Source organism: Leopardus geoffroyi, chromosome B4, assembly GCF_018350155.1.
Source record: "Leopardus geoffroyi isolate Oge1 chromosome B4, O.geoffroyi_Oge1_pat1.0, whole genome shotgun sequence".
NCBI classification, from domain to species: domain Eukaryota; kingdom Metazoa; phylum Chordata; class Mammalia; order Carnivora; family Felidae; genus Leopardus; species Leopardus geoffroyi.
Window position 1 is genome coordinate 118191158 of NC_059341.1, and position 23283 is coordinate 118214440.

At 36.9% G+C, this 23283-nt stretch overlaps 1 protein-coding gene across 3 annotated transcripts in view; it reads left to right on the forward strand.

Moving 5' to 3' along the window:
- Positions 1-23283, forward strand: part of CFAP54 (cilia and flagella associated protein 54) — a 291595-nt gene that overhangs the window by 33007 nt on the left and 235305 nt on the right. For all 3 annotated transcript variants that reach the window (XM_045463273.1, XM_045463270.1, XM_045463272.1), the window contains exons 9-15: positions 2504-2702; positions 5711-5892; positions 5975-6140; positions 7058-7140; positions 13263-13397; positions 14390-14540; positions 18707-18783. In XM_045463273.1, the coding sequence (XP_045319229.1) occupies positions 2504-2702; positions 5711-5892; positions 5975-6140; positions 7058-7140; positions 13263-13397; positions 14390-14540; positions 18707-18783 (993 nt within the window). The remainder of the gene's footprint in view (positions 1-2503; positions 2703-5710; positions 5893-5974; positions 6141-7057; positions 7141-13262; positions 13398-14389; positions 14541-18706; positions 18784-23283) is intronic.

Consider the following 23283-nt stretch of genomic DNA (forward strand, 5'->3'; position numbering starts at 1 on the left):
AGAATGAAGAAGGAAATAATGATAGAGATTAAATGAATTACATGTAAAGCCCTTAGAATGTTTCTAGCATGTAATAGATCCTCAGGAGTATTAGCTATTAGTTATTTTTTCTTTCATTCATTTAACAGAATGTACCAAATGCCTGCTGTGGTTACAAGTATGGTAGAATGTAGAAAAGCAATGTCACAGGTCTGTCTTTTTGAATGGGCTTGCAGTAAAGAGCAGGATTTGACTGGACAAGAAGAAGAGAAGAAAACATTCTAAGTTAAGGACCAGAGCAAGATCATCGCTTGGAAACAAGAGCAAACAACATTTATTGGGGGACAGAAATTAAGCTTGACTGGGCTAAGTGTGTTATGTTGGAGAATTAGCATAATACATCTAATGGAGTAGATGTCATAGAAATCATAGTATTTAGAAGTGGAACAGACAATCTGGATCTTACCATTTAGCTTCTCAACCATCCTGATGTTTTTAAAGATGGCATAATATACTTGATGCAGTTTTGTACCATAATCTGTCAAATTTTTTTATTACTATTTAAAATTTTTGGGGCGCCTGGATGGCGCAGTCGGTTAAGCGTCCAACTTCAGCCAGGTCACGATCTCGCGGTCCGTGAGTTCGAGCCCCGTGTCGGGCTCTGGGCTGATGGCTCAGAGCCTGGAGCCTGCTTCCGATTCTGTGTCTCCCTCTCTCTCTGCCCCTCCCCCGTTCATGCTCTGTCTTTCTCTGTCCCCAAAATAAATAAACGTTGAAAAAAAAATTTTTAAATTTTAGTTGTTTCCAGTTCTTTGTTATTATCAATATTGAAGTAATCAACATCTTCAAGTATGTTTTTTTCTTTTATTTCCTGTGGACAAAATTCAAGGTGTAGGATTTGAATCAAAGGATACAAGCATCTTTATTTCTTTTGATATATATTCCCAAATTGATTTCCGAAATAGGTACATAAGGTACAACCTGTATGTACCAATTTCACTACAAGCTGTTATCATTTTGATATTATTCTTAATTTTTAAAATAATTCTGTTTTTATAAAATGGCTTATTTTAACTGTTTCTGTGATCCAACTTTCCCATATTTTTGTGATTACTCTTTTTATTTCCTTTTTCTGTGAATTATCTTCCACAGTTTTTGATCATTTATCTACTAGAGATTTTAATTTTTAAAATACATTTGAATGATTTCATTGCTTTTATAGACATTAATATCTTGCTTGTCAGGCTTGGCAACCCACTGTTTTTTTATTGCCTGAAATCTTTGTTATAGATTTTTTAAATATTTATATTTTAAAATGTTTACTTAGTATTCATCTACAGCTCTGATAAATAATCTATTTCACTTTTTGATAGTTTTTCTATATTCCTAAAAACAATTTAACTCTAATCTTTGGGTTTTATAATTTTATTTTGAATACTTCTAATTATTAGGAAGTTTATTATGCTTTTAAGTATAATTTTTAAAAGCTCTGTTTTAATCTACAATAAAAATCTTAGAGGAAACCCTTACCTCTGTTTGTAAATAAAGAGAGGCAAGGGCATGAAGTTCAAGTTTTACTGAGGTTTTTAACATATCAGTTGACCTATGGATCGAAAAGCCATAGAAACTAATGAGTAGAGAAGTTGGTTTGTGGAAAAATAGTCCAAAGCAGCTTTAACCCAGTTTATGTTTTTCTGCCTTTCTGACTTTGCTCCCAAAAGAGGAGAGAAGCAGGGGAATCATGGGGAATATGACGGGTATCTTCTAACTGGACATGGATTCTAGAAAAGCTGAGCAGAGTTACCTCTCTTGTTTACTGGTAATCTAAATACAAAAAATAGATCAGTTTTTGGAGGAGTATAGAAGCAAGCCATTGGCAGAAGGGGAAATTGTTCTGGGATGATACAAAGCAGAGTGGCTGGGAATTCATACAGGGCTCAAACAGTCATTAGCTTATTAGTATACAGCTGGTCAACTCTTCTTTATTTAACTACCACGAGACCTGTTATTTGTACTGTAAAATATTGTTTCTAATTTGGGTTTAAGGACCTTCGGCATTGGAATTTCCTGCAGTGCTGATGAAAAGTGTTCCACCTAGACCCACTGAATCTCAGGATTTGGTCTGTGAATCTAAAAAGCACCCCTGAGAGATTCCTAGGCAACCAAAGTTTGAGTATCAGTTCCTAAAGGCTGTAATTAAGGTAACACAAGGCATATGGAGATTGACGTTGCCCTAATAAAAAGACAATAATAAACAGCCTTTTAATGCTGCCTTGGAAACACAAACACAAAGAAATAGCAGTCTTTGATGTAATGGCAGCATGACAGAAACTTTAATGGAATCTGGAGAGACACCTCAAAAACGAAAACCATAAAAGCAGCTGTCTCATTCATAGGCCATCCACTCTCTCCTTTAGCACTTGTAGCACGAATGAAGCATGCCTTACTTATCTTGGCTTGTAATATTAAACATTTTAGAACTTTAAAGAAGTGGACTGTGTGTTTTGTTTTGTTTTTATTCCAGTTGCCATGGCCACGTACTGTCACGGAGCGGTTGTTGGATGAGATGTTTGATAGCACCGCATCCCGGTTTCTGGCTGTCTTAGAAGCTCTTTCTGATTCAAATAGGCGCACTCTACAAACTGGACCTATTGTTACAGATGAAGTAGAAGTTCGTGATGTTGTCTCAGAACTGTTTATGGCAGGAAAAGAACTTTTAACAAGTAAATAATTTGTTAAAATGACATTTTATGGTAGAACTTGAAAAACAAAAATTTTAGTATCGTATTCCACATTTAAGAAACTGATAACCAATTTTTATCAATCTTAAATTCAGCAATATTGCTAAACTCAATTGCTAATTTAAATAATTTATTAGATTTTCTTTTGGATTTGTTTGGGTGTATAATCATCTGTGGATGATGACAATTATATTCTTTCTTTCCAATTCTTAATCTTTTAATTTCTTTTTTCTTGCATTTCTTGACTTATTGCACTGGATAGGATCTCCAATAAAACATGAAATGGAAATGGTGATAGCAGATATCCTTGTCTCATTCACGATCTCACATGGAAAGCTTTCAACATTTTACCATTTGATGTTTGCTGAAGGATTTTTTTAGATGCCTTTTTTCAGATTAAGGAAGTTTCTTTCGTTCTTGGTTTACTGAGTTTTGTTTGTTTGACTTTAATCCTGAATAGTTGTTTAAATTCATCAGAAGCCTTTTCTGGATTTATTGAGTTGATTGAATGGATTTCTATTTCATTTCTATTAGTGTGGTAAATTACATTGATTGCCTATCTAATTTTTATCCACCCTATATTTTTGGAATAAACCTAATGTGGAGGTGAGGATCATTCTTTTTTTAAATGTTTGTTTATTTATTTTGAGAGAGAGAGAGAGAGAGAGAGAGCACATGTGCATGACAAGGGGAGGGCAGAGACAGAGGGAGAGAATCCCAAACAGGCTCTGCATGACCAGATGTGGGGCTTGAACTCACAAACAGTGAGATCATGACCTGAGATGAAATCAAGAGTCAGATACCTAGCTGACTGAGCCACCCAGGCACCCCATGCTTTTTAAGACAATAAATATACTATTAAACCTTTTTCCTCATCCTTCCCATTTTTCAATACTTGTTTCTAAATTCATTTCTTTTTGCTCAAACTCTAAGAACTTTGAAATAGTTTAGCTGGATATAATATTTTGCTTCAAAGTTGGTTCCTTTTCGAATTTTCAAGACATTTCTCCATAGTCTTGCATATGGTATTGAGACGTCTCTCAGTTTAAATCCTGTTGTTTTATAGATTTAGCTTTTGTAATGCCCTCTTTACTGTGATATTCTCACATTTTGTTATATTAGGCCAAGGGGTGGGTTTTGTAATATAGCAAATACTTTGAGGCCTTAGATCTTTCTTTCATTTTTCATGTTATTTCTTTGTTCCTTCCCCTTACGTTTACTTTTGAAAAATACTCTGATGGTCCTAATAGGACCATCAGATGTTATCACATCCACTCTCCATATCTTATTTATTTTATTATTTTAATTTCTTTACTCCTTTCTATTGCCTTCTGAGAAGGTTCTTCAATCTGACTTTCCTGGTCACTCATTTGTTCTTTGGTTCTTGCTATTCTACTCCATTCATCTATTGAATTTTTGGTTTTCACAATAAAATAATTTATACTTAGTTCCTGTTTGATTATTTTTCACAGTAGTTTATTCTTACTTCTTGTTTCTAAAGTAATATCTTATTTCCTTAAGAGAATAAACTTAAACTAAGTTTAAGTGTTCACTTCTTTTCCTTTTTTCTGTTTCCTCTGGTAAAGGATGTTTTCATTTGTGGTCTGTGTTTCAAGGTTTTTGTGCTTCCAACTTTATTTTTTCATGAACTTACCTTCTATTGCCTTGGAACAGTTACTTGACTCATCCACAACGTTTACTTGGAAGGAGAGGTAAAACCTAGACCTTAGCATGTGTACTTTCAAGTGAGTTTAGTGTGTCTGTGTGTGCGTGTGCACATATGTGCGTGGGTGCGGACCTGCACCTGTATGCCCATTTGAGGGCAGTGAGTGTCCACGGTTTGGGCTCATCTCCTTTTCACGAGGAAAATACAAGGTCTCAGATGAGAGTTTCTTCACCCAAACTTGAAAATTTACTATTACCTGTACCGATCTTTTCCACTGTCTCTCATTAAAATGGAAGGGATATTCCTTCTCTTCCATTTGAAGTTATTTATTTATTTATTTATTTATTTATTTATTTATTTATTTATTTTTTGAGAGAAAGAGAGAGTGAGAGCGAGCAAAGGAGGGGCAGAGAGAGAGAGGGAGGGAGAGAATCACAAGCAGGTTCTGCACTGTTAGTGCAAAGTCTGATGCGGGGCTCAAACTCATGATCTCGAGATCATGACCTGAGCTGAAACTAAGAGTCGGATGCCCAACTGACCAAATCACCCAAGTGCCCCCTTTTTGAAGTCTTTTAGCCTAATCTATCCAAACTGCCCCTTTATCCCATGTCCTCTTTCAGCTTCCTCCCTGTATTTCTTCCTTTTATTATAGTCAGAAATGGTCTGTTTCCACTGTTCTCAATTCTTTCCTTCCTACTTATACAGCCTTCATCCCTCTGTCCTCAGCCATCTACTGAAAATGTCATGGATAACTTCCTTTTTGTTCAGTCCAAGGGTCACTTCTGAGTACTTTCTTCCTTTACTCTCTGCAGTGTTTGTTACTGTGTGATACTCCTTTCTAAACACTTTTCTTTGCAGCCTTTTCTCCCTCTGCCCTTCTCTTACATGTTGGTGTTCCTAATTCTCCTGTCCTAGGAAGCTGTACATTGCCCATGGCTGATTCTGTTGTTTACTATGGATATATAAAGATGACTCTAATGCTGTATCCCTATTTGTACTATCTAACTTCCTAGTTGACTAGTTAAAACTCTTGCTAATTCTCTGTTTTTGAGATTCCATGTTCCTTCCTTTGGGTGGCTGTCCTTGACCACTCTCCTACCCCAAACCCATGTTCAGTGCCTTTCTTATTTGTCCCCATCGCACCCTATATTTATTTCCCTGCTAAGATTTCTTGTTTCCCCACCACAGTGTAAGCTCGGTGAAGACACAGATCGTGTTTTCTTCTTTTCCATTGTTTCCCTAGTGCCTGGCAGTCTGATAGTTAATATTTAGAAAATATTTCTTTGCATGCATGACATTCAAACCTCTCTTTTCCCTTTTCTAGTGTCAAATACTGGTGCAGATGGAATGCTTGATTTTCCACAAACATCTCTTCTGCAACTTTTTATAAAAGGAAAAAATGTTATTTCTATAGATGCTGCTGTGAAATTTGTAAAACTAGCTTTTACTTATGAGGAATGGAGTTTATTTGAATCTTCAGCTGGGCAGCTTATTGATTTTCTCCAGGTGATATATACAAAACCAATAATTTGTTTTTATTTTGTTAAGATGCCTTTGAATTATTAATTGTGGAATTTGCTTCTCTTAGAGGCAGGATGATCCAGAGTCAAAGAAAGCAGAAAAGGATTTAACTCTTCTAATTGCAATAGAACCTTTAATCAATGTAAAGAGAAACAAAGGTATGGTCTTTCCCATGGAAAACTACAAAGAAGGACAGTCAGCTCAAATTTATGTTAAAAAAATCGGTTTTCATGGTAAGTATTTATTTGCCTTTTTGAAAAATTAAAATTTTTATCTGATAAAATATGCTCTTTATAGGTGAAGTGAAAGAAAGAATGTTCAAAGCAGAGGAAACAGGAGGTGCAAAGGCCCTGAAGCAAGAGTGTGTTAATTGTTGAAGGAATGGCAAGGGGGTGTGTATGGCTGGAGCGCACTGGTGGTGCTGGTGGAATTTGAGAATGTGGTAGGAAATGAGGTCAGAGAAATAGCCGGCCGGGTGCCAGATGCTGCAGACTCCTATGCCTTCTAACGATGCTGGCTTTTATTCTGTGTGATGATTTTGAGTAGATGAATAAGGCTCTACTTAGCTGGTGCCTTGTTGGTAAATGAGAGACCAACAGGGCAGTAAGTCATATGCCATCAGTTCACTTTGGCAAGGGAAGATTTGGTGGTCTCCTATCTTTTTTTAGTAGGGGGAGTTTTTCATTCCAACATTTTAAAAGTTATTGTGTATAGAACTGCAAATCTGCAGCCTCTATTTTCAGATCAACAAGGATGATTTAATCTGTTTTTTATGTTTTATGTTTCATGGCTGTTCAATTGCAATAAATAATTTGTACTAAGTAATGATATACATGTTTTTTAGTGGTTTCTGAATAGATAATTCTGTTATTTTTATTTCAACTGCCATATTTTACACGTGTTTTAATATTACAAGCCTTTTCAATTCTATTTTGGATGTAGTTGGCATACAGATTGCAGATTAATGATAATAGTCTATTTTAATTGCATTAAAGCCCACTTAGATTAGTTTTCATGTAGAAGCATTTAAAGAGTCTTATTGATGTGATATTTGCCCAGATACCATTCATGTCATTTTGTAGAATTTCTGTGTTTCTCTGCCTTTTCTACTTAAAATTTTTAATTGATTTTTCTCTACTTTATGAATTAGATACTTGTAAGACTTATGGATATTCAGAAGACATTTTCCATTTGGCAGCAACCCTGTACTCCTGTGTCTGTGCCTCTCCCCAGGTGAAATTGCTTTTTGGGATAGATTGTAATGGTGTTGAAGGAGGCCATTATACCTAATTGAAAGCCAGATCTAAAATATCACAGGAATTGCACCTTGCCAAAATTCTATGTTGTTTAACCATTAAGTAAGAGATTGAGTTAAAGCCTGACTTGTGATTTTTTTTTTTTCAACGTTTATTTATTTTTGGGACAGAGAGAGACAGAGCATGAACGGGGTAGGGGCAGAGAGAGAGGGAGATACAGAAGCGGAAACAGGCTCCAGGCTCTGAGCCATCAGCCCAGAGCCTGACGCGGGGCTCGAACTCACGGACCGCGAGATCGTGACCTGGCTGAAGTCGGACGCTTAACCGACTGTGCCACCCAGGCGCCCCATGACTTGTGATTTTTAAAAAATGTTTGTTTATTTATTTTGAGAGAGAGAGTGTGTGCAAGCAGGGGAGGGGCAGATAGAGGAGGAGGAGAGAGAATCCCAAGCAGGCTTCATGCTGTCAGCACTCAAACTTACGGGGCTCAAACTTGCCAGCCTTGAGATCATCACCTGAGCCGAGATCAAGAGTTGGACACTTAATCAACTGAGCCACGCAGGTGCCCGTGACTTGTGATTTTAAGTCTCTTTTGATAATAAGTCCTTTTGTTCCTTTTTGGAAAATTACTAGACTCACTATGTTTCTAATAATGAGGGAAGTGAGGCAGTGGTTTTAATTAGAGTTAACATTCTTAATGAAATACGGCTTTCCAGTCCATGAATACAAACCCTGGTTATTTGGAGTCACTTTGCACACAATGGCCAGTATTTAGAAATGATGATTTGTGGGTATGAATGCTTAAGTAAAACTAGAAGAACACTGGTATTATTAAAACTCAATTCCAGGGATCCTCAGGGCTTTGCTGAAGTTCCTCAGGAGCTCAGCACTGGTTAGTAACATCCTACCTTTTTAAATTAGTTTTTTTTTTTTTTTTTTTTTTTTTTCAACGTTTATTTATTTTTGGGACAGAGAGAGACAGAGCATGAACGGGGGAGGGGCAGAGAGAGAGGGAGACACAGAATCGGAAACAGGCTCCAGGCTCTGAGCCATCAGCCCAGAGCCCGACGCGGGGCTTGAACTCACGGACCGCGAGATCGTGACCTGGCTGAAGTCGGACGCTTAACCGACTGCGCCACCCAGGCGCCCCTAAATTAGTTTTATATACAGTGTTGAGATGGAATTTCATTTGAAAATTTGGTTTTACTATTATAAAAAATGTTTGAAAACCACAATGATAGAGCATTGTATTAACTTTTATTCAGGTAAGTGCAACTACACTGAGGAACTTGACAAGTTCCCCTGATATGTTTTCCATTTTTCTGGGTTTATTAAATACTTGTGACAGACATTTAATTTTTGAAAGAAAGGTACAGTAAAACCTTGGTTTGTGAGCATAATTCATTCTGGAAATATGCTTGTCATCCAAAGCACTTGTATATCAAAGCGAATTTCCCCATAAGAAATAATGGAAACTCAGATGATTCATTCCACAACCCCAAAATATTCATATAAAAATGATTACAATGGTAATGCAAGCTGGTGCAGCCACTCTGGAAAACAGTGTGGAGGTTCCTCAAAAAAATAAAAATAGAACTACCCTGTGACCCAGCAATTGCACTACTAGGCATTTATCCACGGCATACAGGTGTGCTGTTTCGAAGGGACACATGCACCCCCATGTTTATAGCAGCACTATCAACAATAGCCAAGGCATGGAAAGAACCCAAATGTCCATCGATGGATGACTGGACAAAGAAGGTGTGGTATATCTATACAATGGAGTATTACTTGGCAATCAAAAAGAATGAAATCTTGCCATTTGCAACTACGTGGATGGAACTGGAGGGTATTATGCTAAGTGAAATTAGTCAGAGAAAGACAAATATCATATTACTTCATTCATATGAGGACTTTAAGAGACAAAACAGATAAACATGGGGGAAAGGAAATAAAAATAATATAAAAACAGGGAGGGGGACAAAAGAGAAGAGACTCAGAAATATGGAGAACAAACTCAGGGTTCTGGAGGGGTTGTGGGAAAGGGGATGGGCTAAATGGGTAAGGGGCACTAAGGAATCTACTCCTGAAATCATTGTTGCACTATATGCTAACTAATTTGGATGTAAATTAAAAAAAAAATTAAATTAAAAAAATGATTATAATACTGTAATATAATACAAAATAACAAAAATATGAAATATAAAGAAAAATAAACAATGCACTTACCTTTGCAAACCTTCGTGGCTGGTGTGAGGGATACAAGAGAGAAGAGGTGTCTGACTTCCACTCTCACTAATGGAATTATTGCTATCTTTTGGCTCAATGGAATCTTTTTCTGCATGGGGGCCATTGTATATGCTCACATGGATGTTGATTAGAGTACAGTATTAATAAAATCTTGTGATGTACTGTACTTAGTGTAACTGACAATAAGGTAGCAGAGGAAAGGGCCTATATCTGCAGGCAGCCTGACCTAGAATGAAGCAAAGCAATCCTAAGCTTACTCTTGTATGGAAAAGTAAAGGACTGTCCATAGGTTCTGTGAAGTGACAAAAAATACACTAGTGCCAATTGTGGGCACCTTCCAACTTCTGATTTCTGCAAAACACCACAGCCTGAGACTGAGCATCCAAGTGTGGGAAACAATCACCCACAATCCTGTAGCAAGCGAGAGAGAGAGAGAGAGAGAGAGAGAGAGAGAGGAACCATTGGCTCAGTTGTGATCCTGTGATGTTTGGCATGACTTACTATTCATATTGCAAGACATCACTTGTTTATCAAGTTAAAATTATTGGAAATGTTTGCTCATCTTACAGAACACTCACAGAACAAGTTACTCACAATCCAAGGTTTTACTGTATTTGATAGTAAATATAATGATTATAGTAGGAGAGCTAAACCAAAATTCTTTTTTTGTTTGTTTTAAGTTTTTATTTAAGTTCTAGTTAGTTAACATATAGTATAATATTGGTTTCAGGATCACAATTTAGTGATTTCAGCACTTGCATATAACACCCAATGCTCATCACAGTGCCCTCCTTAATTCCCATATGCATTTAGCCCATCCCCTACCTACCTTCCTTCTAGCAACCCTCAGTTTGTTCTCTATAGCTAATAGTCCCTTATGGTTTGCCTCCCTCTCTTTTGTTTTTCTTCTTCCCCTGTGTTCATCTGTTTTGTTTCTTAAAATCCACATATGAGTGAAATCATATGGTATTTGTCTTTCTCTAACTGACTTACTTTGCTTAGCATAATATTCTAGCTCTATCCATATTGTTGCAAACAGTAAGATTTCATTCTTTTTGATGCCTGAGTAATATTTCATTGTATATATTTATACAGTAAAACCTTGGTTTGTGAACATAATTCCTTCTGGAAACATTCTTGTAATCCAAAGCATTTGTGTAGCAAAGTGAATTTCTAGAACCATTGGCTCAGTTGTGATTATGTGATGTATGGAATCATGTACCGCTCGTACTGCAAGACATTGTTCTTTTGTCGAGTTTAAATTTATTAGAAATGTTTGTTCACCTTGTGGAGCACTCGCAGAACAAGTTACTTGCAATCTAAGGTTTTATTGCACCACTCTTTTTTTTTTTTTTTTTACATGTTTATTTATTTATTTCAAGAGAGAGAGAGAGAGGCAGAGAAAGAGGGAGAGAGAGAATCCCAAGCAGGCTCTGTGCTGTCAGCATGGAGCCGGATGTGGGGCTCAAACTCATGAACCATGAGATCATGACCTGAGCCAAGTCTGACGCTTAATTGACTGAGCCACCCAGGCACGCCGATAGCAGCATTTTTGTTTCCTTTGGGTAAATACTTAGTAGTGCAATTGCTGGTTGTAGGGTATTTCTATTTTTAACTTTTTTATATATACATATTTTTTTTAACATTTATTCACTTCTTGAGAGACAGAGATAGAGTGCAAGCAGGGCAGGGGCAGAGAGAGAGGGAGACACAGAATTTGAAGCAGGCTCCAGGCTCTGAGCCATCAGCACAGAACCTGACGTGGGGCTCAGACTCACCAACAACGAGATCATGACCTGAGCCGAAGTCGGACGCATAACTGACTGAGCCACTCACCTTCCCCTTCTTAACTTTTTGAGAAACCTCCATACTGTTTTCTGGAGTGGCTGCACCAGTTTGCATTGCTACCAACAGTGTAAGAAGGTTCCTGTTTCTCTGCATCCTCGCCAATGTCTGTTGTTTCCCGTGTTGTTAATTTTAGCTATTCTGACAGGTGTGAGGTGATATCTCATCATACTTTTGATTTGTGTTTCCCTGATGATGAGTGATGTTGAGCATCTTTTCATGTGTCTATTAGCCATTTGTATGTCTTCTTTGGAAAAAATGTCTATTCATGTCTTCTGCCCATTTCTTAACTGGATTATCTATTTTTTGGGTTAAACCAAAAAATTCTAATCAAGGCTGAAAAGGGCAAGGAATTTTTACTACCAGCTTTTAAAAAAAATCATGTATGTTGGGGCACCTGGGTGGCTCAGTCAGTCAAGCGTCTGACTTTAGCTCAGGTCATGATCTCGTGTGTGGTGAATCTAAGCCCCATGTCAGGTTCTGTGCTGACAGCTTGGAGCCTGGAACCTGCTTCGGATTCTGTGTCTCCTCTCTCCATTCCTCCCCTGATCATGCTCTGTCTCTCTCTCTCTCAAAAATAAAGGTTAAAAAATTTTTTTAAAAAATAAAAAAATCATGTATGCCTTAGTTCATTCAATTCAACAGACATTTATTGATCTCTGTTACATTCCCATACAAGGTACTACATATGCAAATTAAGTCTTAGCGTGGGCCCCAAAGGAGTTCAAGATTTGGTGTATTTTAATTATGAACTGATTACCTTTCCAGTTCAGATATAATGCATTCCATTTTTCTTTTGAAAAGAGCCAAATAACTGATTTGAGAGGAGTTATACTCAGTGTAGTTCATCTGTTGATACCCAGTGTAATGTTCTGTTGTTTCTTCATGTCTCTCTTTTCTCCTTGTTTATATCCTTTCCCAGATCCTCACTCCCTCTCCTGTTACTAGTTCATTCCACTCCCCATTCTTTATTATTTTAACTGCAGAAAATTTAAGAAGAAAGTAGTATATAAAATTTTCCAATTTGGTTGGAACTAATTGGCTTACATAATGTGCCTAAAAATGTTTGTAACTTTTATTTTTAGAGAGGCAGAAGTCGTCCAGAGCATTCATTAAGAGTGTGGACTCTGGGGATTCTGGCTCAGTCAGTTAAGTGACTGACTTTGGCTCAGGTCATGATCTCTTGGTTCATGAGTTTGAGCCCCATGTGAGGCCCCATGCTGACAGCTTGGAGCCTGGAGCCTGCTGGTGATTCTGTGTCTCCCCCTCTTTCTGCCTCTTCTCCACTCATGCTCTGTCTCTCTATGTCTCTCAAAAATAAATAAAAATTAAAAAAATTAAAAAAAAAGAGAGAGTGTGGAGCTACACTGCTTGGGTTTGAATCCTGGCTCTGCTACTTTCTATTCATTTCATCTTGGGAAAAACTACTTTATCTTGTGCTTCAGTTTGCTCCTCTGGAAAGTGGGGATGATAGTAATATCAATCACTTCATAGGGATGCCATGAGGGTTGCATTAACTGGTATATGTCGTAGTCTTTTTGTTATGGGGACTCTATAACAAAAATAACAGAGACTAGGTGGCTTAAACCTGGAACATTTCCTTCTCACAGTTCTGGAGGCTTAGAAATCCAAGATCAAGGCACCAGCAGATTTGGTGCTTGGTGACAGTCTGTTTCCGGGTTCATAGGTGGCTGTCTTTGCGCTGTATCTTCACTTGGCAGAAGGAGAGTGATGGACTCTGGTTTCCCTTTCATGAGGGTAGTGTTCTCACTCTTGAGGGCTTTACATTCGTGCCTAATTCCCTCCTCAAGGCCCCACCTCCCATCACATTGGGAGTTTGGATTTCAACATAGGAATTTTGGGTAGACACAAACATTCAGTCCATTGCAGTAGGTATATAAAGCTCTTAGAATGGTGCCTGGCACACATTAAATGCTAAATGCTATATAGCTATATGTATATCTTATTATTCTTACCAATTTACTTTACCTTTTTTGTTTTCAGAATGCTCAGCCTGATAAAGAAATCGTTGTGGACACGATAATGTTCCTATGGCAGAAATGCAAATTAGGAATTCAGAGGATCAATATGTCCAGAAATGACTATGCAAAATTCGTCCAGGAAATCAGCACTAATCAAGTATTCATTTTTGTTTCCTTTCACTTGTTTTTATTATTGCTGATTTAAGTTTGATTCACATTTCAAATCTAAATTTCCATTTATCTACCTGCATAACATTCTTTAAATATGGTGCTGAGTGAGCCTTTCTTTTAAGTGTATTCTCTGTACTTCTGCTGCAGTTTAGTTTTGGGGTGTGAGAAGGTGCCTCAGGTTTTTAAGGGAGGAATAAATATAGTGCATTTAAGGTTACATGAATGTGGCTAAACTCATTGAGAAGGTTAATAATAGAAAATACAAATAAGGAAGGAGCTTTAGGTTTGTGTTTTTCCCCCCACAATAATATGTTTAGACTATTTCAAAGAGCTCTTTCCTGGAGAGGAGAAAGTTGAGCAGGAGAATATCATAACCCAAAACTTAAGAGGAAACATTTTAATAGTAACATATTGGATGTGTTGCACATAGGGTGCATGGGCATGGTTTTACCATGTGCTCTGAAAAAGTAATGATGTGGGTGCATCAACGTTGTTTCCTCATTTTAGCTCCCAAGGTGTGATGGCTAATTTGATGTGCTAAGCTTTGGGGATACAGGCGTGAAGCCTGCAAGGCACCTAGCATGGAGCCTGAAACACCTGCTTCCTCTTCACTATTTTGGAGGACTTTAATAGTGATCATAACGGGTACTTTTTGAAGGAAGAATGAGAACTTTGAGGATACTTATAACCTTTATTGATATATTTAAAAAGGAAGATGATAAATTTTTTATTATGGCTATAGATATGCAGATTATAAGCTTAGGTGAATCTTCTTTATGAGTTTATATAAACAGATAGATAGGATCATTGATCTTTATATTATTTATAATTAAGATGTACTAATAAGGGGGGTGTACCTGTCTAACATTTCTGTATGTTTTGAAGATGATGATTTTAAGGAAGCCCTAAGTTTTTTTTTTAAAAAGTGACTCTACAATATACTTTTAATTGATTTTACTGTATATTCTTTCTTTTTAGTGGGTTTATCTTCTGTGGCAGATAAATGAAGTAATTCATTGCTATAAAATGGAAGACATTGACGTTGTGGTGGTGGCAGAGGTCACGTTACAATTAAGTGAAATATTGGAGTCATTAGGAAACCCACGAAAAAAATTTAAAAAATCTCCAGGTAATATAATGAATGAATATAATATAATGAATGAACGAAGTTATTAACACACATATGGATGTATAATTCAGAATATGAATGTATAAATATAAATGGGAATGCAGAATAGCTACGGTTAATGGAAAGTAGTCTTTTCAGTACAGTGCTTCCTTGATGATTTATAACCAGAGATAGAAATAATACAGGTTTAACCCAGCGGATGTTAAAAGGAGGTTACATGCTCTGTGATTCCGTGGCATACATACATCTTTTGTCTTCTTACTCATGCATTCCTGTTCTCCATTCCTCATTCCACTTTCACTTCTTGCCCTCTTCCCCATTCTTCCATTTTTCTTTTCTCTCCTCCCTTTTATCCCCTTTCCTCCTCTGCCATTTCCCAATAGAGTGTATGCTGCTTCAAGGAGGAGAGCATGTTTTGGTTGCCGGTATATTTTTGGTACCCACCACACTGCCTGACACAGACTGGGAGTTTAAATAAATATCTGTTGAATGGATCACTATTCCACATCTTATATCCTTTCTAATTCTCTCCTCTCTTCTGATTCTCTCCTTTTAAAATTTGTTTGTCTTTCTTCATTTATTCTATTTCTCCTCTTTTCCCCTGTTCCTTTTATCTTCCTCTTATTTGTTCTCACTTCCCACCCTCTTCCCTACTTTCCCTGCCCCAATCCCTTTCTGCCAGCATCTTAGCCTTCTAGAGGGTGCCAGCCTTATGCTCTGATCCGTTTTCTTCTACCTGTGGTTGAACCCCTGAACTATTTGTTTTATAAGGTATCTCATATGTAAAGAATAAGGTGGGGGTGTCATTAGTGGGTGTTTACTTTCCTATTTCACCCCACTTACAGAGTTTGTATGACGTTTGAGGGACTTTGTAGTAATTATTGTAGTAATTGTTTTCCCAGAGATTCACTAATCTGGCTCTGCCTATTCTTGGTTGTTGAGTGTTGTTTTACAGATGAAATTTTAGAGCCATGGTTCTCAATTTTTTATTGGTATCAGTATCACTTGGGAACTTATTAAAAATACAGGCCCAGATCCTATCCTATTTCATCTAGACTGGCCTTTCTAGTCTTTAATAGTTTACCAGGTGATTTTGATACACATCCAAGTTTGAGAACTACTGGATAAAGGTCTCTGGCTGTCTAACACATTCAATGGCCTGAAGTCCTGGTTTTTTTGAAATGTCCTGTCCTAAAGTGCTTTTTCCTTTTTTAAAACTTCTATTATGCAGAATTTCAAATATAGAGAGATGAAAAAAGTTACCATGTACCTCTAGTACCAATAATTGTGAATATTTTGCCAATCTTCATTTCTTCTTGAAACACTTTTTTTCCTCTGGAGTGTTTTAAAGCAGACATCATGTCATTTTACCAGCAGAAGCCTCAATGTGTGTGTGTGTGTGTGTCTATCTATGCAAAAGATAAGGGTTTTATAAAATTATAATGCCATTATTACTATACTTTACAAAATTAAGGAAAAATTTCTATGTTTCTGATTGTATTAAAAATGTCTTAAGTTGGTTTGTTCCAGTCAGGATCCAAATAAGCCCACACATTTTCCTTTCTTACATTTTTCTTGAGTCTCTCTCTCTCTCTTCTATAATAGTTCTTTTCCTCACCCCCTTTTCAAACAATTTTTTGAAGAAGTTGGTTTATGACCTTATAGGATTTCCCACATTCTGGATTTGGCTGTTTGTGTCCTTGTGGTATTGATTAACTTGTGTCTCTATCTGGTAGGTAGGTCTAGAGGCTTGCTTAGATTTGAATGATACCGTATCAAAAAGAATTCTTGTGACTATCTTACACATTTGGGAAGAATACGACCCAGGTGGTGCTATTTACTCCCTGTTGCATTAAACCAGGAGGCATATAATGCCTAGTTATCCCACGTGTTGTGTTGTAAAGACTTACCAGTGAGTTCAGGTGTTGTCAACCTGACCTTTTTCCTAGGTTCCTTTCCCCAGATGTAGCTTCTGAGACAGGTTGTTGAATGAAGTAGTTTATTTGGGATATTATCCAGGGAAACAGGGTGGTGGTGTGGAGAAGTGAGATGGAAAAGGAAAGGAAGGCAATACAAGGTACAGTAAGTTAGTGAGAAGGCTACTGTTGTAGACTTAGGGCTTATTCCAGTGAGAGACCTCTAGGACTGTGTAGAACCTGGCACAGAGAGCTGAGAGGTTGAGATATTTATACAACTTTTGTCTGTCATTGGTTGGAGGCTACTGGAGGAGTGAGGGTGAGAAGCCAGAGGGGGTTCTAACTTCTGTCATTCTTTCTGCACTCATGATATTGAGTGCTTAAGTGAAGAAATTACTTCATCAGCTATTTGGTTACTCTGGTTATTTTTGATTGTGTGGTAGACACAATCATATATTTGCTAAATACTTTATAGAAATGATTTGAAGCCTCAGATGATGTTAATGTTCTTCCAGAGAAGATTTATGCTTGCTTTTACTAGATGTATGAAGACACTGTCACTCCAGGATCCCATTATTCCAGTGTGAGAAATTGAGATAATTTGAAGCTGGGATGCTCTCTTGTTGAATTATTTTCCATTTGCCCTAATTCCTGGGATACAGCCGCTCTGGCTTCCCACCCTTGGTGGTCCTGGATACTAATCTGTGTTGCTTGAGTTCTCAGGACTGTCAGAAACATCACTCAGCTTCTCAACTTTCCTCTCCAGAATTGACAAAAGTTCTCAGTGGAGAAAATAGCTCTAATGCCATTCTGTATTCCCTGGGCTCTCTTCCGAAGAGCCAGCTGATACTCTTTTCTCTTTACATTTTCATGAGCTTCTTTGCTTACAGATGAAAAAAGTATTTTTTCAGCTTTGTTTTTCTATTTATTTATTTATTTATTTATTTATTTAATGACAGAGAGAGTGAGTGAGTGAGTGAGCACAAGTGGGGAAGGGACAGAGAGAGAGAGAGAGAAAGAGAGGGAGGGAGGGAGAGAGAGAGAGAGAGAGAGAGAGAGAGAGAGAGAGAGAGAATCCCAAGCAGGCTCCACACTGTCAGCACAGAGCTCAACATGGGGCTTCAACTCACGAACTGAGCCATGAGATCCTGACCCGAGCAGAAACCAAGAGTTGGATGCTTAACCAACTGAGCCACCCAGGCATCCCTTTTACCAGCTTTTCTAGTGGTCTCTAGTGAGGAGAATTTTTACAGATTACCTGTTACTGAAAGCAAAAGGCCTAATGATTATTTTTTTAAAAATCTATTTCTTATTTAATTTTATTGTTTTGTTTACTGATTACTTTTGGAGACTATTGTTTTGTTGTATTTTATACTCTGTTTAATTATAAATGAGATAAATACAATTTACTGATTCATTGAAAAAAGTTTTATTTCTAAAGAACTAATCAATACTGGAGCATGATCCATTTATAAATAGAAAAATCTACATTTATGTAGGGAGGGATTGTTCCCATTTAGACAAATAAATTCTTATAATGTTTCCAACATTGTTATTATCATCATCTCATTGGCACATAAAACACAAAGTACAAATCATTCTTGTGTATTAATTATGGCAATCTGATTCAAAATGTTTATTGGACTGTTTATTAAGTAATGCATTATTTAGTTTAAGTTATTAAACTAGCATTTTAAAATAGGAAACTAGCATTGCCATATATTTAACTCAAACCAACCTTCTCCGATATTTGCCCAAATCTATAGGCTTTTACACTGTTTTTTGAATGCTTTACAATGGACTTTATAGTATGTAGAAAGACCAGCCTCTTTACCATAATATTACCTTGTTAATAATGAATAGTTTTAATTATTTGTCATACTGCAAGATGCTTTTAAATGAACTTATATAAAGATCACATGTAATTATATGGAAGAAATAATTTGGTATTTAGTCAACTTCTAAGTGTTGAATCATTTCTAAAATCATGAGTAATTAAAAAAGTAACCAATTAAGTGTAACATTTTTTAGGATTATGATTCACTGCTATGTTTACATTTTTTCCTTCCTTCTTTTATTTCCTCTGGTCCTTCCTTCTTTCCCTTTGTTTCTTCTCTCCTACTCTCTCCTCTTCTTCCTACTTTACTCTTTTTTTCTCCTCTTCTTCCTTCTTCTCTTCCCTCCCTTCCTCTTCCATTCCTTCTTTCCTTCTTTTCCTCTTCCTCCCCCCTTCCCCCCCCCCCCCCACAGAGATATCGTTACGGAAAGGGACTGGTGAATTCCTTGAGACTTCAAAAGGGAGTCTGGAAATTCTCCCAATATTGAAGGTATTGCAAAAATATTTTAGAAAATATACTTAAAAAACATGAATTTAAATTTTCAAATAATATTATATTTATAAATATGTAATGGTTAATTATAGAAGTAATTTTGAATATTTAATATTTGAGATTTTATGGTTTTTACATACATTGCAAACTACAGGGGATGTTTTCTAGTTTTTGCATTAACTCTAGAAAAAAAATCCAATCAGGTTTAAAAATAACCTAGTAAATTCTCTTAAAAGGATTTGTAGTTATATTACTATTGGTATTTTTAATGTGTTGTGATTCATGGACTCATAAAGCAGAGATGTCCTGCTCAGCATATGCCTCTGACCGATTCTGTGTGTTATTACCTGTTGAAAATGCACTTAGAACAGGCCCTGGCACATGGCAAGTTCTCAGTGATTGTTAGCTTAAGAGGAGAAGGGGGTGAGGGAGATACATGGCCATTCCTCTTCTTGATTACTTTTGTTTTTTTAGAATATTTGAATTATTTCTGTACATCAAGGATTGTGTTGTTCCATAGATCTGAATGGCAGTGTAGGACACTGTGTCGTATATGCTATAAACATTTATTTATTTATAGACATGAACTAGAATAGCATTTTGCCAAGTCTGTCCTATGTGATGCTGATACTATACTTCAGAAAAGGTTGCCAGGGTCTAACTTTGAGTGATGTTGGATTAAATGCAATAGGTCCCTTACTGTAAGACTTCTCAGAGGCATTCATTTGCTTCCGAGTATTGTGGTTTTCCCAAGAAGAAGGTATAGAATATCATATATTCTATTATCTGAAAATAAAGCCCATTTTACCCCCTATAGAATAGCTACTTAGGATACTAGTGCTTCTGGACTACTGTTGAAAAATACTTTTCTAGAGAGGAAGCCAGTGATCTATATTTTGGTTTGCCTGATTAATTGAAAAACTACAATTTTAATTTTTTTAAGTGTTTATTTATTTTTGAGAAAGAGAGAGAGAGAGAGAGAGAGCGAGCCTGAGTGGGGTAGGACAGAGACAGAGGGAGACACAGAATCTAAAGCAGGCTCCAAGCTCTGAGATGTCTGCACAGAGCCCAATGCAGGGCTTGAACCCACGAACCGTGAGATCATTACCTGAGCTGAAGTTAGACACTTAACTGACTGAGCTACCCAGGTGCCCCCAAAACTACAATTTTAAATTACAAAAGTTGTATTAGCAATTTTACTATATAGACTGAAATGCTATTATTTTTTATATTCTCTTCTAGGTATTTTTTTTAGTATAGTAGCATTCTGATATTTTTTTACTAAATATTATTCCATCAGCACTTTTCTTATTGCTAGATATTAATACTTGTAATTACCATATTTTCTCTGAAAAATCAACTTGAAATATATGATATCAAATTGTAAAGAATATTATAAGGAAGACCCATTTCCCCATCATAGCTTAAGAAAAAAATACATTATTAATACAGCTGGAACTCTTCTCCACTAAGGAGTGACCCCCGCCCCTGATCACATCACCTTTCCTCCTGCCTAGGAGTAACTGGTATTCTAAATATAGTGATATAAATTCTAGGCATACTTTTTTTTACATGTGTGTGTATTCCTAGGCAGTAGGGAGTATTGTTTTTAAATATAATATAATATAATATAATATAATATAATATAATATATCTAATATTATATATTTACATATATTTAATACATAATATAGCAAATAATATATACAATATAATATATATTACATATATGTTAACATATATGTAATATAATATGACATTATATATTATATATTATATAACATATATATTTAACATATGTATATTTAACATATATGTAATATATAATATATGTATTATATATATGTATATAGTGTCATACTGTGTGTACTCTTCTGCAGCTTGCTTTTTATCTCAGTATTCTTGTGTTTGTGAGATTCGCTCCAGTTGATTTGTGTGGTCATAGTGATGATTTTCGCTACCACATCCAACTTTTGCTCAATGTTGCACAGTAAGCAGATTTGAACTCAAGTGTGTTGCCTTCCAACATCCAGGCATTTAGTCACTATGCTATGTTGCCTTTTGATTAAAAAAAAAGTGTCTTCAGGACATTTGTATAAAAGATATTTTTCTAATGCATAAAATATGCATGTCCTATTACTGGGTACCAATCAAATATCATGAATGTAATGGAGGACTGGAGGATCATTCTGAATTTACTTTCTTCTGAAGATTATAGGTTTTAAGGGATGCAGGTCTGAGTTCTTTATGTAGTATTGTGTCTTAAAAGAGCTAGAATTGAGAAATCTTTTTATTTTTATTATTTATTTATTTATTAAAATTTTTTAAATGTTTATTTTTGAGAGAGAGAGAGAGTGTGTGTGAGAGAGTGGGGGAGGGGCAGAGAGAGAGGGAGAGGGAGACAGAATCCAAAGCAGGTTCTAGGCTATAAGCTGTCAGCACAGAGCCAGACAGGGGCTTAAACCCACAAACTGTGAGATCATGACCTGAGCTGAAGTCCAATACTCAATTGACTGAGCCACCCAGGTGCCCCTAGAGTTAAGAAATCTTAAATTGAGAACAGAGTGTTTGAAATTCACAAGAGATTGAGGAGGCATAATAGCTGTCTGCCAATGGTTTTTCCAGGGATCACTTACAGTGCTTGCTGAATATACAGCTTCCTATTTCCCACTCTAGACATATTGAATCATAATTTCAGGTGTGGGGGTCTTAAAGTTTGTAATTCCAGATATTTTCCTCTTAAAATTCCCCCCAGGTAGATTCTTTTTTAAATCTTTTTTTTTTTTTTTTAATGTCTATTTTGAGCAAGAGAGACAGAGTGCGAGAGAGGTTGGGGCAGAGAGAGGGAGACAAAGAATCCAAAGCAGGCTCTGAGCTGTCAGCACAGAGTCCCATGTGGGGCTCTAACTCATGAACTGTGAGATCATTACCTCAGCCTAAGTCAGACGCTTAACCAACTGAGCCACCCAGGCTCCCCGCCCCAGGTCCCCGCAGGTAGATTCTTAAGGAACCTAGAATTTGAGACTCACTGGCTCTGTGGGCCAGCACTTATTTTCTGAGGCTTCATAGGGTAGGAATAAGAATACTAGTAGAGGGGTGCCTGGGTGGCTCAGTCAGTTAAGTGACCGACTCTTGATTTTTGGCTTGGGTCATGATCTCAGGACCGTCGGATCGAGCTTTGTATCGGGCTCTGTGCTGAGCATGGAGGCTGCTTGTGATTCTCTCTCTCTGCCTCACTCTCTGCCCCTCCCCCACTTATGTTTGCTCTTGCTGTCTATCTCAAAATAAATAAATAAACATTAAAAAGAAAGAATATTAGCAGAAGTTACCAAGGGCAATGTGCTGGGGCATACGGTAGATGTAGTAGAGGTGGTTCATTGGTATGGTGTAAGGGCACAGCAATTAGTGTTGGAGCACCCGTAGTTGAATCTTGGCTCTAATATTGACTGTGTGATCTTGAACAAATTATTTTATCTGTTTGAATGTAAGTGTCCTTACCTGCAAAATATAACAATAGTACCTATTCTACTGGTATTATTTAAGTTATATAAGTTTAAATGAGATATTGGTAACACTGTGGAAACCAGTACCTGGCACATGACAGCTACTCAGTTTTTCTCCTATGTTTTATGTAGAGCACCGAATCTTAATTTAGGGTCTCAGATCCATCTGAAAGGGAATTAAGTGGAGAGAAGGAATAAGAACTTATTGTAAGGAAAATCCAAAATCCATATGTTGACCTAGAGGAGACTCTAGGTGGGATAAATTATAGATCTTGCATATGTACATGCAACTATTTAAAAAAATATGAGGTGTGGGCACCTGCGTAGCTCAGTCGGTTGAGCATCTGACTTCGGCTCAGGTCATGATCTCACAGTCTGTGAGTTTGAGCCCCACGTAGGGCTCTGTGCTGATAGCTCAGAGCCTGGAGCCTGCTTCAGATTCTGTGTCTCCTCTTTCTGCTCCTCTCCCGCTCATGCTCTGTCTCTCTCTGTCAGAAAAGTAAATAAACATTAAAATAAAATTAAAAAAAATATGAGGTGCTTATCATAATTACATTAAAAGCTTATTTAAAAGTTTTACTGAAGGGGTGCCTGGGAGTCTCAGTTGGTTAAGCATCCAACTTCAGCTCAGGTCATGATCTCATGGTTCACCAGTTTGAGTCCCAAGTCAGGCTCTGTGCTGACAGCTCAGAGCCTGGAGCCTTCTTTGGATTCTGTGTCTCCCTCTCTCTCTGCCCCTCCCCCACTCATACTCTGTCTCTGTCTCTGTCCCTCTCTCTATCTCAAAAATAAACATTAAAAAAACAATGTGACAAATTTTATACCTTTAGTCAAAGATTAAAAGCAATCCCTTTATACTGATGTAACAGCATAGGATATCTGTCATTCTTCTGTTCAACATGTCCTAGAGGTCTTAGCTGAAGAAGAAAGATGATAAAGAAAGCAGAAAAAAGGGCACAAGGACTATAAAGGAAATACCAACCTTGTATTTATT